Below are 17,069 nucleotides of genomic sequence, written 5' to 3'. Positions count from 1 at the left end.
TCGTGCAGGAACTTCAACAAACATGGAGAATTATCAACAGACAAGTTAAGATGGCACCTTAGAAAATGTAAATGCGAGAGATGGAAAGCTTCATTTAACAAGGCCATATATCACTGGGAAGTGTTATTAATCATTTCCCAGCCACAGAGTAAGGATAACCTATAAGTTATATTTCCACAGGGACTTGCTAACATTTCACTGTAAACATTAGCGTGTTCAGTGACCTCTGCAGTGCCTCTTTGTTCTGTATCCCTTTATACAGCATTTTTGATTTTTGGATCATGGCCCTGCTTGAGTCTGTTTTACTTAATGTAGACTTGCTCCACGTTGTTTTGGTTTCCCCTTCCTGTATTGCTTCCTTTCACCGCTCTCAGGATGTGTAGTGTTTCCTCTATAAACCAATAAATTGGTTGCATGGGGTGTTATTATAAACTGCCAGGCGGACTGAAGGACTGGCACAGGAGCATAAATGTTTGCTTAAGTCCAGTCTGCCGTTGTGCTCTGTCGTTTATGGTTACTTTATTTTCATATTTCGTGGTATTGCATTGACTTGTAATATAATTTTCAGCTCATGATAACTATGATTTTGCTTGCTGTAATTGGCTATGATCCCCTTTGCAGTTTCCCACAAATGAAACAATAAAAAATGTGCACTCCACAATAAGCCACAATAACGCAAATTGAATTTCTCCCAAATACTAAAAGTTTGAAGACTTTCACGGGAACCCAGGGGGAGGTAGATGCTCAAAAAAAGTGTTTCTGGGAGGAGTCCCGTTTTTTTTCTTCTACTTCTTTTTTTTTTTTTTTTTTGGAGGATGACACGTGAAACTTTCCCGAGGAGTTGGTTGGTGTGTTTGCAGTGTGTGTGCTGTGCGGCTCTCCGTTAACTCTGGAGACAACCTATAGCGAGAGTAGCTTACGAGTGTGTCTCTGCCTATTTTTAGCAGTCTGCCTAATGGGGGAAAACGAAGGGGCTTGAAGAAACTGCAGAGGAAGCTCTCAACTACGCTGCAATGAGCGCGCGCAACGCCGCTAAGTGACGGAATAATAATTAAAAACCAAAAAAAAAGGAAAAGAAAAGTTTCCAGAAGTTTCAACGCTTTTTTTTTTTTTTTTTTTTTTGCTTTTCAGCTCGACCTCGCTGTAAAGTTAAAACGCAGTGGCCTCTGGAGAAGTTGCTGCGCAGCACCAATGGCTGCCCAGTGCGACACTTTAAGCGGATACTTGCAGCAGTCGGACCACGGCTCTAACAGCGAGCGGAGCACCGACTCTCCTCTGCCGGGGTCTGAGGAGGACTTGAGCGGCCCCCATCCGCTGCCAGATCCGGAGTGGACGGAGGAGAGGTTTCGGGTGGACCGCAAGAAGCTGGAAGTCATGTTGTTAGGTAAATATTTAGGACATATTTACGTGTTTTTTATTGAGTAGTGAGTTGTTTTCTTCATTGTTGCTCCTCATTGTTTATGAGAAGTTGCTCTCATCACCTCCTGATGGCCCTTTGTTCAACGTGGACGCATAAAACGACACTGTAAAGCCTCATTTCCAACTTTAAATGGCTTTAACTATCAGGACACTTGTCTGCGTGACCAAGGAGGCAGGAGCGTGTCATGTGCGTGATCCGGAACGAACCAATTAAGGCAATTAAGCCGAGTCAATTTGTGACTTGAAGTCAGTGTCACCAACTCATAAACTCAAGAAAATTAAGCGTAGAGCACAATTCAGTGTGAAGTCGCTGAGTTTGCAGTTGCATAGGCGTGCGTGTTGTCTGAAACGAAAGTTTGAACATAAGGTTGAAGAGGTCAGAGACATGAGAGAGGGGGATAACCATCAGTGATGTTGCCCCTGGTGCCGGTAGTACCGCGGCCTGACCACGAGCTGTCGCTACACAAACTCCCATGGCGTGCATTTGTTTGTAGACTAAACTGAAATTGACCTGAACATGCAGTTCATTTACTTCTCAGTAAAACAGTTTGCACACAGAAACAACTGATGCAAGAGGGTTTGGCTCACTCCCTCTGAATGTTCACAGTAGGAACTGAAAGTAGAAACTGGTATTTAAATACAGTAGCAGGGAAATTCATTTAAAAAAAAGTTACATTAGATTACATCTTCATCACTGCTTCAACTCAACAGCAGATTTCAGCTATCTGTTGTGCATTATCAGGTTGGCTTTTCTCGCATGTGTTGTGTTAGTGCATGTTTTCATTTATTGATAAAAATTGATCCAGGGTGTGTTCTCTCCTCGAAATGATGTGCAAGTGACAGTGAACAGTTAAACAAGCGATGACAGGCTCGTGAAGAGAGGGCCAGGCTGGGCTCTGTTGAGAAGTCCCTGGAAACTCTGGAGGTTGAGGTCATTTATCACACGTTTCAAAACACAGTGGAATATTACAGCATTAGGTAAGTCCACTGGATCCTTTATCAGTTCCACAGGAAGACTGCAAGTCAGAGCCGGGAGGCGGCCAAACACGACCTGAGGAGGGACTGTAATGAAAACATGATAGCATGATATTAACTGGGTCCACATTGTTGATGAGTAGAGCGTTAGGTTTTTTTTTTTATCAGAGTAGTACAGTGAGAGCTGCTCATCAGGAGAGTGAGAGTTGTAGAGAGTGAGTTGAAACGCGTGACTAACTTTGGGAGTTATCCTGAGCGAGCAGCTGGTCTCGAAGTCAGTTTATCCTTTATGCTATACACACAGACTCATGCACGCACACACATAGTTCCCCTCGAGAGTGTCCTGGTTGCTGCCTCGCTCCTCGGTACATTCCTTAAAGCTCCATGTCATCCCAAACTCTTCCAGGAAAACAACTTAACCAGAGGCCGGCCCTAAATCTGAGTGTCCCGGACATACCATGCGCCACGTCACGCAGTGTGTCTAAATGTGTAGGTCTGGGTGTTCATTGTATGTTATGTATGATCGGTCTATAATTTCGTCTTGTATCTCTGCCAACATCTTGTTTCCCAATCGCTGCCTCATGACATCATGGCTGACCCCGCTCGTGTTGACATCGCTGCCTGGATGTAGAATAGGAATAACTGCTGTGCTCCCACTGTCTCCTTGTCTTTCACCTCAGGTTTAAATACCATAGTATCTCAACTGTGAAACTGCTTTAACCTTTGGCCTCTGACCTTCAGTGAGAATCCAGGATGTCTGGTTACATCATATGTGACTTGGTTATCTCTGAATAGACGCTACCCAGTCCTGGCATCTGTTGACACTAAAAAGCTGCAGTTATGGTGGAGATTTGTTTTAACTCCCTTGGGTCAGAGATTCTTGTCTCCTTTTTGTTCTGTAGCTGGAAGTTTAAATTCAAATCCCAATAAATAGCTCTTTTAGTCCCGTCCAGTTGGGTCAGATCTGTGCAACATCTGGCTGTGTTTTGATTGGATAAGCTGTAGATTTTGACATGGTACATCATGCTCTGAAGTCCTGAGTTTGGACTATAATGAAATAATTTTATGGGAACTCCAGTATATTTTTACTCGGTGTTTTATTGTCTGTGACGGTATCTCTGGCTGCTTCCACTGGAAAATAAAGTGAGCTTGACCCTCAGCAAAGAGCCAGAGGGCGAAACATGGTGTGGTCACTTCCTAAACAACAAAACCTGAGCACCTTCATCTTTTATTTTATTTTTTTTGCCACATCCAGGTAGTTTGCAAATTGAATGCTTGAACAACCACCTAGACCGGGTTAGGCAAATATCTAATTGAAGAATATTTTAATGAGACTTATTTAAGTGCTTTGCTTTGAAAATGTAATTGACAACTGCCTCTTATGGCAGAGGCTATTCTTTAAGGAATGTGATCAATAAACAATCACTTAACTGCTCAATGAATAGGTGCATATTGAATATCAAATAACTGATAATATAAAGAGAAAATGCATAGATGTCAGTGCAACTAATGATGGCTTGTATTATCACAGTATCATATGTGTTTGCTCCAGAAAATTGACAGTGGTGAAAAACCTTTTATTAAAATTTCCCAGAACAACGTGACATCCATTAATGTCCTGTTGCCTTTTCAAACACACAGTCATACTGAGATACTGAGTTTGACATGACATGGAAAAAAAGAAAATGGGAATTTGGCTGGGAAGCAGGTTCCTGGGCTCAAGTCTTTATATTGGAGAGCCTTGTAGAGGACAAGTTGCAGAATATTTGGCATATTTGCTTAAGAAAACAGAAAATTATGAATGATTTTCGGTCAGTTTAACTCGTGGATTCATGGTCTAGTCATTGCAGATCTTACTTAAAACTAAACAGGAAAAGTTATTGCAGCATTAAGATGCTTAAAGTGATTCTTTTGTTTTGTTTAATTGCTATAGCTCATTTTCAGCTGCAGCCAATATGCAGCATGATAATCAGGCTATATTGATCACATCCTTTGTACCTAATTCATGAGTGATCGATCAGGACCTTAATACTTAGATCAATTGCCTTTTGCTCTGCTATTTCAGTGATGGACGTTGTTTAGAGAGGCCAGCTAATTGGTATGACTGGGACTGGTGATGTGATGCAGTGAATGTTTGCTCAGACAAATGAGCCGGAGACTCTCGTGGTTGCCAGATTAGTCGCTTTTGCCCTGGACGTCTCAGCTGAGAGTTTGTTCAGTTTAACCTTTTACAATGAATCAGACCCAAACCTGCTGCTATGAGGCGATTAGGACAAAGTTGCTTAGTAGATTACATTTTCATTGACTGTGTGTTGCATGCACTGTGAAATCTTTCTCCTTCCAGTTTCTCCCCCTGAGTGCAAAACACACTTGTTGTGAAAGGTTTCAGGAAGTGACTGATTGATTGTTACTGCAGACTTGCACGGTTTTTAAGATGTAGCCAGAAAAAGTGGATATTCTGTAAGTCTATTCATATCAGTGATTACGTCGACTGTTAATCGGGAATTTGAAGAAGTTTTCCAGATGATAAACTTGCTTGTAGTCAGAAAGTAGCCTACACAGAGCGGGTCAGCGTGGGACACCAGATCAGTGCGGAGGTGTATAGTCAGAGGTTGTATAAATTCTGGACAATAAAAATGACCCAGGAGCACAGTGTGCCCATTAAAAGATATTAGTGACTCAACCTGCATTTCTCCGCGCTGAAGCAAAATCCCAGCACACACGCATAAACTACTCTTTATGTGAATCAGGCGGATTTCACCTTCCCCCGGTCCAGCGCAATTTGCATCAGGAGAAAATGGAAATTATTAACTGCTCGGCAATTACAAATTTACTGTCTCTCTCGCTGGCACGGGCGAAGGTTCTTGGGCTCAGATTGGTAAATAGAGTGTGAAGTGACAACAAAACCTCACCCTGACAGCCATCTGGGTTTACTGTTGTACTGCTGGCACCCGAGAATAGAACCTCCAAGTTAATGGCTTGGAGACCTTGACAGAGGCATGAGAGCTTGAAAGATAATTTAATGTGTAGTGGGAGCTGTGTGAGGGAACTTTTGTGCCTTTTCTACATTCATTATGAAGTTAAGAGACCAGAGGCAAGTGTGGGAAAGAGGTAACATTTACTCCAACCCTGATTATCCGAATTTATTGTGTTTGCATGTGCAGAAGGGATTTATTCTTTTTTTAAAGCATACATTACCGATGTCTTCTGATGTGCATGGGTCAGTTTGAACAGCTCTTTCTGTGGGTTTCCCTGCTCAGACTGGTAATGATGAGAGGTTAGTGGTGTTTTTGACTGCACATAGCCTCCTGGTGGGCCAGTGTGTGCACACATCGTAACAACATGTTTGCCGAGTAACAGCGACAACAACCTACAATTAGGCTTAGTGAATCATCTTCTTCATTGAACTAATTTGTTTGCCAGTTCCTAAACCACAGACTATTATTGGGTAGCTTTGTCTCAGAACGGATAAGCTGTTGCATATGGCGATTGGGGAAAAAAATACAAGGTTTTCACATGCGTTTTCACCATATGGAGAAGGCTATTAGAGTAATATGATACAGTAGTTCACCTAGTATCTTTTGGGTGGGCGAAGCTAATGCTAACTCACTCTGAATAAGCATGTTGCATTTTGGTTTCTCACACTTAACTTGATTTGTAGGCCACAGATTGCGTACAGAACAATATATTATTTTGGAAGCCAGCTGAAACACTTTCTCTGAGAAAGGAAACTGCTCCTCTCATGAAAATGTGATTTATTATTTTTCAATATCCTTCTGCTTATTGTTTAGAGGATGATTTTTCTCTGGCGTCTATGCCCACATAATGAGGAGAGTGTGTGTGAGGGCCTCATCCTCCTCTTCCTCCTGGGTGCTGAGTAAGACTCACAGACAGGAAGTGAGCGTCTTGTGGGGAATGTGCTGCAGGCTTTCTCCCCTCTGCCTCCCTCTCCCCCTCTGTTGCTCCCTCTTGAGCATTCAAAACACTGCTCTGTTGTTCCAGCTTGCATCAGATCCACTATGGAGAAGTTGGACTTCCCTGGGTCATTATCCCTACACTCTTAACACAATCCTGACTCTGACCTTCCAACCTAACCAAACCCAGGGAAAAAATATGACTGAATAGACTCTGATCAAACATCAGAAGAACTTGTGGTTATGCATCTTGCAGCCAAGAAGCTGGTAGAGCTGCATGGCAAATTCTTTATAATCTTGCATCAGGATCTCCATCTCTAATCCTTACATGTGCAATACTGAGGTTATTTTGATTTTCAGATACAGCACTGTACTGTATGTCATGTAATGCTCTTATATTTGACTAGTCTAAAATGAAAGTAAAGCTTGGAGAAGCAGAGAAACCCTACACAGACCACACTTTGGAAAAAATGCAGTGAGGACTGGAAAACAGCAGATAGAGCCAGCGCTTGAGAGGAAAATCCTTCTCTCGTGCTTAGATGTGAAAATCCTTTATTCCCCTCACATGTTTGTTGGGAGGTATTGTGATGTTTAAACCAGACTCTGGCTGGATTCTGTGCAAAATCTGTGTCAATAGCAGCGGCTGTGCCAAAGCTGCAGTTTTTTTTAATCCATTTCTTAGTTGTGGGCCAGTGTGAAGACAAAGAAATGCTTCCCATTAAGAAGAGCTTCTGCCTCATTTGCCTTTGTCTGATTGAACGTTGATCTGTGAAAGAGATTCTTAAGTTGCCAATTTGGAGGGAAAGAAGTGGATTGACCTGTTGTTGATCAGGGCATATTGATTGTATATATTGGTGGTTATCTCATGATGTGCTGAATAAATAAAGGGTGGGGAGTAGGAAGGGTGCTGCATGGCTTAGATTAATAGCGCAGACAAGAATACTGGGAAAATAAGAGTTGGAGTCAGCTTGCTAGCAATTAGGTGTGTGAGGGGGGAAAAAAATCTAAAATATCATTGCATTTTACGATGTGATACTGTATTAGTTCTTATATCAATATTTCATCAGTGGTTTACGTGGTGACAGTGGTTTTATGTTGCATCTTGGCCTCCAACCAATGGAAATTCCTCTGTGTAGATTGCACAAAATGTATTACTAAGATGTAGGATGTTAAAAGGACTGTGCTGGGTCTGAATGCATAAAGATAAACAGTATTTGTTTGTGCATACAACATTGTGTGTTCTTTATGAGAGTATTTACAGTAGTCTACCAGGATATGTGCCATATTGCCAGATTCTTGCTAATACACAGCCCCACTAGCCATGCTATAGGTTAGGCCCATTGACCCTGTTTTACTTATTTCCAACCTGCTGATATGGGTTGTGTAGTTGGAGAACATTTAAAGCAGAAGTAAGCGATATTTTTGTGTTAATATAAGTCTTAAATAGTTATATCTTCCCACGGGAATCACTTACATGGAGTGTTTGGACCGAAACACGGGTCTCTCAGTCCCTCTGCTCTGCTCTGAGCCGAGGAGAAAACTTTTCTTGTATCCTACAAGTTTTATCCAATGAGGAGAGAGAGCGGCATGAAGGGCTGTGTGTGCAGCCAAGGGATGCGCGTGAATGTGGTGGCGTAGGGACGAGGACCAATAGATCCATGACGAGGGCGGGGACTGCTAACTCCATCGGCTGACAAGACGTTATGGTGCGTTCAAGGCAGCCCATAACTTGTGTTTTTCCGACCTGTGAAGTCGTACCAGTTCGATCTGGTGCGAGTTCACGGGTCGGAAGTTACGAGTGGCCGTTATAGTGACTTTCACAGGCAACAGGACGGAGAAACGCGAGTTGCGGGTTGCCTGGAACGCTACAAAGTCGTAAGTCGTGACTTGAAGCCGTAACTTACGGTTTCAAAAGCCTGCCTGGAACGCAGCATTAGCCAAAACGACCGGATCGCTTACTTCTGCTTTAAGTAAATTAGGATTTCCTACTGCTACATAGTACATAGTATATATCTCCAAAATATCAACTTTCCCCCAAAAAACGCCTGTTATTATCATTAAACCTTGTACAAAAACTTGAAAAGCACCACATACATTATGGAGATTTGTCGTTTTCACCGCACAGGATGTCATACTGCCTTTGAGAAAATAAAGCATATAAACATATGTATGCCTTTTAGCCTCGTAAACCAGCCTCTCGTGGAAGTGCATTTCATTTCATTCCGAGGGAGAGTCTGGCCTCATCCCCATTCTAAGCGTTTGGACTGAAACCCTCAGAAGGCCGAGCCAATCAGCGTCGCCCGCTGTGATTGACACAGCACGTTGGCCAATCAGGGACCGACTGGTGCAAAGCCCCGTCACTACACCAACTTGCTGATTGGCTGAATGGGGTTGTCTGTCGATGCTACTACCAAAGATATTAAACCGTCTTTGCTACTACTCCCGCCCCCCCCCAAACGCTTAGAGGGGGGATGAGGCCAGACTCTCCCGAGAAATGAAATGAAATGCATTTCTGCGAGAGGCTGGTTTACGAGGCTATATGCCTTTAACATTATATAAGAAGTAAAACAATTTTGTGTGCTAAATTGTTGTGCAGATGCAGAATGATTTCAGCCTGCACTGTGCAGCCCTGGGTGTCAATCCAAGCTAATGAATCTAAACAGTGTGGAAAGCAAACACACATCAGAACAACCAGCCTCTAATTTGGATACTTGAGTTGATTTTACTGCTGGATTTTACTCTTCACTTTGCTTTGCCCAGTTACCTCTCTTGCCACCTTTCACTCTCTCTTTCTCTTTCTCTCTTGCCCTCCTCTTCTCTCTCTTTCTCATTGGTTAACTGAAACATGCTGATACAATTAAACAGTTCTATTCAACTTTGCTTACGCGTTGAATTCCTTCATCCTGGGCATGATGAAGCTTTCAGGAGCTGTAATATAATTCACCTTCAGTCTACGGAAAAACCTGTAATTCATTACTCAAGAAAATAAAACCAGGAGTCCTGTTTCAACAGTCCGAGTGGAGCTGGAGTGCTGTGACCCATTTCTATGCTCCTGGAACTGTAAATGGGCTGAAATGAATACCTGTTTTTCTACGTCCCTCAAAGCTCTTTTTCTTCAACCCTTTTCAAAGTGCAGATTTACATTCTGTCTGGTTTGCGGTTGCTATTTTAGAAGCACTTCTCGGGGGGGGCAGCCCCGACTTACGCTGCACGCGTGCGCACTCACAACACACACACATACACACACATGCACACATGCACACTATCCAGCCCATAACCACCCCCTCCCCCCCAAGAGCTTTCCGTGTTTATCTTTGGAGAACCTCAGGTTTTGGTTTGTTGTTCTCTCTCCTCATTCAACATCTAGTACAATCTGCCTTTTCTCCACTTGCCTTGATTGGAGAGAAAGCATTTTTATAAGAGCACCTTTTGGATCTGCTCCTGGCTGTTACCAGAATACTCTGCACTTGAACAAAAGAGAGAGGGTGGGGGAAACAAGGGAAAGGAAAAAGGATATCTCAAGTGCTCAAGTCAGTCCAAGAGCAGGGGTTCAATACAAGACCATAAATGAATTATCTTTATTTCCTTAGAGCTTTTCTGTTATGCATAAATCCTGTGATTGACATATCAGTGGAGATAACTCTAAGGTTGAGTAATAATCCTGTGTAGATTTCTCATATCTTAAGACGTACAGTACAACGCCATGGTTGAAATGCTGATGGATGTGAGATGTCAGTGATTTCCCCATGGCATAATGTAATGTTTACAGTGCAATTCTTGACCTGCAAAGTGAGACTGACTCCCTGTGCTCCGTGGGGGATCTAACACAGTAGATACCAGGCACCAAGAATGTGCCGTGTTGTGTAATCACTTGGCAGCATTCACACAAGGGAGATGAAGGAGGAGATGATAACCCAAACATGTTACCAATAACAGCTTGATGAAGTCTCGTTTCCTGGACCGGATGATTCTGCTGCAGAGATGCTTGTGTTAATGTGAAGTCATAATGGACTTAGTGTTTATGGACATCGTGAAAAACTGTTTTGGCCGGAGAAACTTTTAAGTCCATTCCTAATTATTTTTAGACTTGTGTCGTCTGTGTGACCCCGTAGGTCAGCGGGTTCTAGTTTCTCTGGCAGGCTTTCACCATTGTCTGCCAAGAAGCAACATCTGGCACTTAGTTCATTTATTTGATAGTACAGTTGCATGGCAACCCAGCAGGAGTTGAGAGGGGCCAATTTTTTTAAGCACAGAGGTGACTCGGCAGAGAAATACATTGACAGGTGTTCAATTTTGGGGGAAATAACAACTTTTACAAAAAGTTGGAGAGGTCCAAGTCGTTTTAAAGCATCATATTATATTCTTTAATATTTAAGTCCAGCTTGATTTTAGTGGCACCTGTTGCCACAGACACAAGGACAACATGTCTTTCTGTTTTAGTGTAGCCAAACAAACTTTTAATAAAGAGGTCAGTTATGATGCAGTGCAATGTCAAAGTTGGTTAAAGGGATAGTTCACCCAAAATTCAAATTGCACTCATTATCTACTCACCCTCATGTCGACTATGGGCTGGGAGAAGTTTCAGAGTTATCCGTGGCTTCTCTGAGTTACAGGGGGTCTCGGCGTAGCAGTGCATGTCCATATAACGGTTGCAAATGGATACCACTTTTCTTCGTAACAAAAAGACACACCAAAAAACATCCAAATACCCCCATGCTGCTTGTATGTAATGTCCGTCTTGTACTGAAGCCCCGAAATGCGAAATTGTTCCGAAAAAAAATTCAATAAGTCTATATTTCAAGCTTGTTTGCAGCGGAAGCTCCTCTTCCTGGTCCGTCCAAATCGCGCCAGCGTCGTTTTGGTGTGTCTTTTTGTTACGAAGAAAAGTGGTATCCATTTGCAACCGTTATATGGACATGCACTGCTACGCCGAGACCCGTAGATAATGAGTGCAATTTGAATTTTGGGTGAACTATGCCTTTAACAGTGAGACAGGTATCAGTGGGATTAAGAAAACACAGTGGATCACATGCTGCATCCTGGCCTTCCCTCGTCAATAGGTAGGCCATTAAAATCCACTGGGGGAATAGCAAACAATATGACTTACTTCAAGGATAATGTCACGGTTCTCTTTTGCATAATTGCAGAATAAATATGTAGTAGGAGGAATATTTGTCTGCCAGAAAACATGAATAATAACCCCCCTATTTCCTTTCAACAAAATAAAGCTGTCGGTGTTGAAAGCTCACTATGCTTCCTTGGCGGTGCTGAAAGATCACACAAAGCAGACGGCCAGTTGTAGTCCTTACTTGGTGATTAGATACCACTGTTCTGTTGGGGAAGCAGCTGAAATGTTTCTCAGGCGCTGCAGTCTTTTTGCCTTTTTGTTTAGATGCCAACCGGCATTTGCCAGAGCAGTTCACACAGAGACTTAAGTGTTGGCGTTTGTCCGTTTTCATGTCGATTTCAACCCAACTACTGCCAACTACATGTCAGCTGAAGGTGATATACTTGTCTTTGAAGTGAAGCATTTAGGCTTGATTGATGAGAACAATGGTCGTAACAGGAAAACAGTCTGACTGAATGGCATTGATTATACTGAATGTGCTGTTTGCTTAATAGTTTCACTTATTATTTACCTTCCAAACAGCTGTCCTGGATCTGAATGACTGTGTGTGTGTGTGTGCTTCTGCACTGTTTGTGTAGGCAGCTTTTCCTTTTAAAGAGGAGCTATGCAACAATTTTTAGCTTAACTATGCTACATTTTTACCTGAATTAAACAGCTTTGGGGTAATTGTGTTTAAATAAATGACTTGTAACTTGTTACAAGGGTGAATGGAGGCTCTCTGCCTTCCACGTAGTGTCTCTTTGCCGAAAACCAATCAGCACCGCAACACAAACGGGCCCCCTTGTTTGTTACAGATAAGACTTACATAGATATACCGTACATGTCGTAATGTGTATATAATAAATAACGTTATCCACCACTGCAAGGATTGCTTTCTCTCTGGCTTTGTCGAAAACAAATGCACATGGCTAGGAGGAGGGTTAGCAAAACAGCGGAAAAGTGACTGGACTTGCATAGCTCCCCATTAATATCTCAGGTTGCATCAGGCTTAGGTAATGTTGTGTGTGAATCATTGAGCAATTGTTGTGATGAAGTACTTGATGTGTCATGTGTTTGATCGCCTGATTAGACAACATCAGAATTTCCCAGTTTTGACTGTCACATCTGTTGCTAAGGTAAACAAGGTCAGTATTTGAAACTTGTTCTAAAGAGATGTAGACAATTTAGTAAATGCACTTTTTTTTCCTCTGATCCAAATCGAGGCTCAAACAACTTTCCTGTCTTAGTCGACCTTCCAGATGTCACATCTGCACAATACAAGAACTTGCATTAATGAATATTAATGGCGCTGCATTGCGTGTGTTTTGCTGCGGCTGCTTGAGGCCCTCTCGTCACCTCTGTGTTGAATCAGCTGAGAGCTGCACTGCAGGGAGACGCATTGGAAACCTGATGCGAAAACACTGCTCCACCGCCCTTTTCAAAAAATATAGGAAATGTAGTTACTTTTGTACAAGTCGTTATCCTCTTCTTTTTTAACAGCCAAAGAGGGGAGGAGGAGGATCACAGGTCTGGCTTTAATATTAATCTGTCTCACTTGTGGGGCATGTGAGCAGATGGTGGACTGAGATGTCAAACTTTTGTTAGATTAGAGTTGTCATGTGTTATGAAATCCTATCCAAGGGAAGTTGAATTTTAATGCTTGCGTAGACTTTTCTGTGAATGTCCCAAGTTTCACCTTAAGTCCTTGTGTGATTATGGCCAGCACAGAGGATCTTGTCTAAGCAGCTCTGCAGTTTAGAGATTTAGCTGGTGCCTTTAGGGGCTCTCTTTTGCTTTTTGTAATCTTAAAGCTCCTGTCTTCATGGAGATCCTTTTGACATGAAAGCTTTCGACGAGTAATTCTGGCACAGCGTGAACATCGGGCTAACCAGGTGTATAAACTCCCTCTTCGTTATTTGATGGTCATGGGGTGACTTGAGCATGTTAAAAATAAATTGATATTTTACATCTGAGCTATGAGGTATTTGCCCTTTTTATTGGAAAACTCAGTGTGGAGTCGTCAACTTTAATTTGGCTTCAGCTGAACTGCTGCCCTTTCTCAGTCTTTCCATTAAAGCTGGATAGCGTAGAAGCTGACACTCGTTTATAGTGAAAATATTCATGTCAAAAATGTCTTATGATTTATTAAGGCCTATGTCTCTATTGTTTGTTTGATTGTTGTGCATGGATCGAAGCCATAACTGAAGAAATCAACGCTGTTTACATTCCTTCAGTGTCAAAACAGCGGAATCTCCCAGAAACTTGGTCTCTCCACAAAATAATGGATACCAGACCCTGGCCCATTTGCCAACTTTGAGTCTTTTACATCTTTCCACTGCAGCTTCTCTCAGTTCGTTCTTTTACATGCTGTGACAGTGATTAGATGCATTAAATAATTATATAGAGAGAATTGGTGGGTGTGGACCTCATTAACTGCAAACATCATGTTTACCTTGTCAAATTAATTGACTATTTAGATAACTGCTTTACATCAGTGCCACATTATTTGTGTCATATATTCCGAAAAAAAAAAAAAAAGTACCAGAGGGACGGGAACAATTGCAACATGAGATGCGTGCTCGGGGCTCCAGTGTTGTTTTTCAGCCGTGATGCCTTTGCAATATGCTGTGATGGGAGGGAGGAGCACAGCAGCATTGTCCTTGTATAACCTGGATCACAAAACACTGAGACCACCATTCTAACATTTGACTGAAAAATATACTTTAAACCCAGGATGTACTCTTCAACTCTGATCAGCCGATTGGTCGTTTTGACTTTAAGGAAGGCCTGTAATTTAAACTGGGTTTTCTGGTTGGCAGACAAAATAATAGGTTTCTTGTCTTGGTTATCTAAGTAATGAGGCATGGGCTGTGCGTTCTTGTGGTGAAATGCCTGTCAATTCTTTTGAGTAGAGGGGCAAAGACGTATGAAAAAAGATCTCTCTGGTCTGCTTCAGCCCTACTGATCTTAGGTTTGTTGGCAAATCCATTCTACAATCAAACATGGCCGTTGTGAAGAATAAGAAGAAAACCTGAATTTGTTCACCGCTCTATTTGAAATTGTTGGTTTCTTGCAGCTGACTTTCAAATCTCACATGTCAGTGCACCCCTGAATGCATCATTAACTTTAACACAAAGTCAGCAGAGATGAAAAAATGTACACCACTTGTAGCGAGCGCACTCAAATATGCAAAACCATCACGACCCCCGTTTTTAATGATCCGATACAGCATGGAAGAAGCCTTATAATCAGTACAGTGTTTCCCATGCATTGATTTATTTGTGGCTGCCGGGTCAATAGACATTGACCGCCACATTGGCAGCATTCACAGATAAACATAAATCAGTTTTACTGTGCTCAACACCAACAACAACTTGTTCGGCTTCAGTTCAACCGCCTTTGTCATCAGATCGTGACATCCTCATTCTTTATGAAACTCTCATTGGCTCAATGGGTTTTTCCTATGACGGAAACGACATCAATGAACACAACACTTAACCTTCTATTCAGAGGTCAGGAACCAGGCGGGTGTGCAGGGTTATAGAGTTTGTCTGCTCCAGTAGCTGCAAATGCCTCAAGTAGCTGTTGTCTAACATTCAACTTGAGAGCAGAGTAAAAGTCAAACATGTTGTCATTCATGAGTTTTTTTTTCGAAATGTGATCTTATCTTTTCTAATATAAGCCAGAGCTCGTTGGACTCTGTACTCTTCCCCCTCCCGTCTCTGTCTGGTCTGCGTTTTCCCATGGTCAGTTAAGGCAGCACACATGAGCCGACAGGATGTTTTCCTCTCGGCACATGGCTCATGTTTTCACTCATGTTTTGTATCAGATTTCTATCAGCCACCCTCACACACTCACTCGGTCAGAGACACACAAAACACACAAACAAAAACCTTGTTGTATTGTTTGTGTTTGCTTCTTAACCTTGTAACAACCCAAGGCTTAACGCGTTGTAGTGCAGTTTTTGTTTCCTGGATCGTGTCATTAGGCCTCATATGACCTTGTTTGCCTTGGACATTAAGCATTTGCCTTTTTCTTTTGATTCACCAGTTTGCTTCTTATGTTAATATACAGTACATGATGTTAGATTCATGCATATAGGAGCTTATCACCCATATGTTCATGTGTGCTTTGGGGAAAAGGGATAATCTGTGCATGCCATGAATAAGCTGCATGTCACAGTTGTCAGAGTTGTTGAACTAGTATTAAAATGCACAGTCTGTGGTGTCTGTTGGTGTCTGTTTTACTAGTCTAAGTGTTGTCCTCTCTTGCCAAGCATCACTTTGCGGTACTTGTGCATCTTCACTTCTGTCACTTTGCCTGACAGCATCCCCACGACTCAGACAAAAAAAACCCCAAAAAAACAGAGTTTTTTTTTCTCTGTTTTTCTTCATGTGCTTCTTCTTTGTATAGTCAGACATCTGTTACATATCCATGACAGTTCAACTGAAACGTATAAGCTATAGAGTGTGATCAAAAGAGCTCACTGAGGAGGATGGTATTGTCCTAATGCAAACTATGGCAAGTGGCATTTTAATTGGCTTACCATGCGCCCTGTCTCATTAATTTACTACTGAGAGAGATGTTACCTTTGGGATTTGTTCTTGTTTAGTCAGTGAAAGAATAGAAACCGCAAAGAGAAAGCAACTGACTTGCTCTACTGAACTGTTTGAGTGGACACGTGGGATAAAAACAGGCTGTTGGATGTCACTGCACTACTCCTTCTTATTGTTTGTCTTCGTTCTTACAGGAAATACTTCCAGTAACGTGGTATTTCATGGCCGAAGAACTGAGAGCTCTTCTCAGAGCCGCTGTATACTAAACTTAATGCAGGATGTAAACAACTGAGTCTACTGTCATAGTCTAACCAAATGTATTTGCTTTTGTGTGAATCCAGCACAGACTTGTCTGATGTTCAGCCAGAGCCATAATTTGGTGTACCACTAACACGCATTTTCATTGTTAGTGAATATGTTGATCATTTTCAATGACAATCCACCTCCTACAATCTTAAAAGTCCATTGTATGACTGAAGTAAAAAAAAACAAACAAAAGTATTTATTCTATTGAATTATACAAAGCAGAAAATTGAATTTGTGGCTAAATATCTTTAATTTACCTTTTTATCAGTTATCAAATGTACTAATATTGTCTTTCTTATGGTTTCAGCTATAGTCCACTCAAGACTCTATACAGTGTCAATTTCAGTGTTTCTGGCTAGCTGCCTCTTCTCCTGTCTCTTCTGTCATTTGATTACCCAAAGTGTTTGGATGCATGCCGAGTGCAGAACTGTGAGCATTAGCCACTTAGTAAAATTACTGTAACTTTAAACAAAAATCAGAGGCTCTTCAAGCTACTGAACAAAGAATCCAACTTTGTTATTTCCCCCATCTGTGACAATTTCCATCTGTTGATATTGTTACACTTCCTTGGGAGTCACAACAGGAGGATTTGTCTTTTTTCACCAGTGTTTCCAGAGTAGGTAATGTGATCGATTGAGCTGATGATGTGCAGTGGATTAGGCAGGATAGGAAAGACAGAAGGGTGATAGTTGGCGGTTAGAACATTTCTTTCATTTCTTTGACTTTATGAAAACCGACCGTGACAAGCGGTGAAACTGTTGTGTCAGCCTACAGTGTACATCAGTTTCGAAT

General features: G+C 41.9%; 1 protein-coding gene across 1 annotated transcript in view; it reads left to right on the top strand.

Annotated features, from left to right (window-relative positions):
* Positions 1-687: 687 nt before the first annotated feature.
* Positions 688-17,069, top strand: part of bicc1a (BicC family RNA binding protein 1a) — a 56,409-nt gene continuing 40,027 nt past the window's right edge. The window contains exon 1 of the mRNA XM_085799766.1: positions 688-1,384. Coding sequence (XP_085655892.1) covers positions 1,192-1,384 — 193 coding nt within the window. The 5' untranslated portion in view covers positions 688-1,191. The remainder of the gene's footprint in view (positions 1,385-17,069) is intronic.

This window comes from Trachurus japonicus, chromosome 15 (genome assembly GCF_045865225.1).
Source record: "Trachurus japonicus isolate A0001 chromosome 15, Traja_1.0".
In the NCBI taxonomy this organism is placed as follows: domain Eukaryota; kingdom Metazoa; phylum Chordata; class Actinopteri; order Carangiformes; family Carangidae; genus Trachurus; species Trachurus japonicus.
Note: the sequence above shows the minus strand (reverse complement) of the source record. Positions and strands in the feature narration are given on the sequence as shown.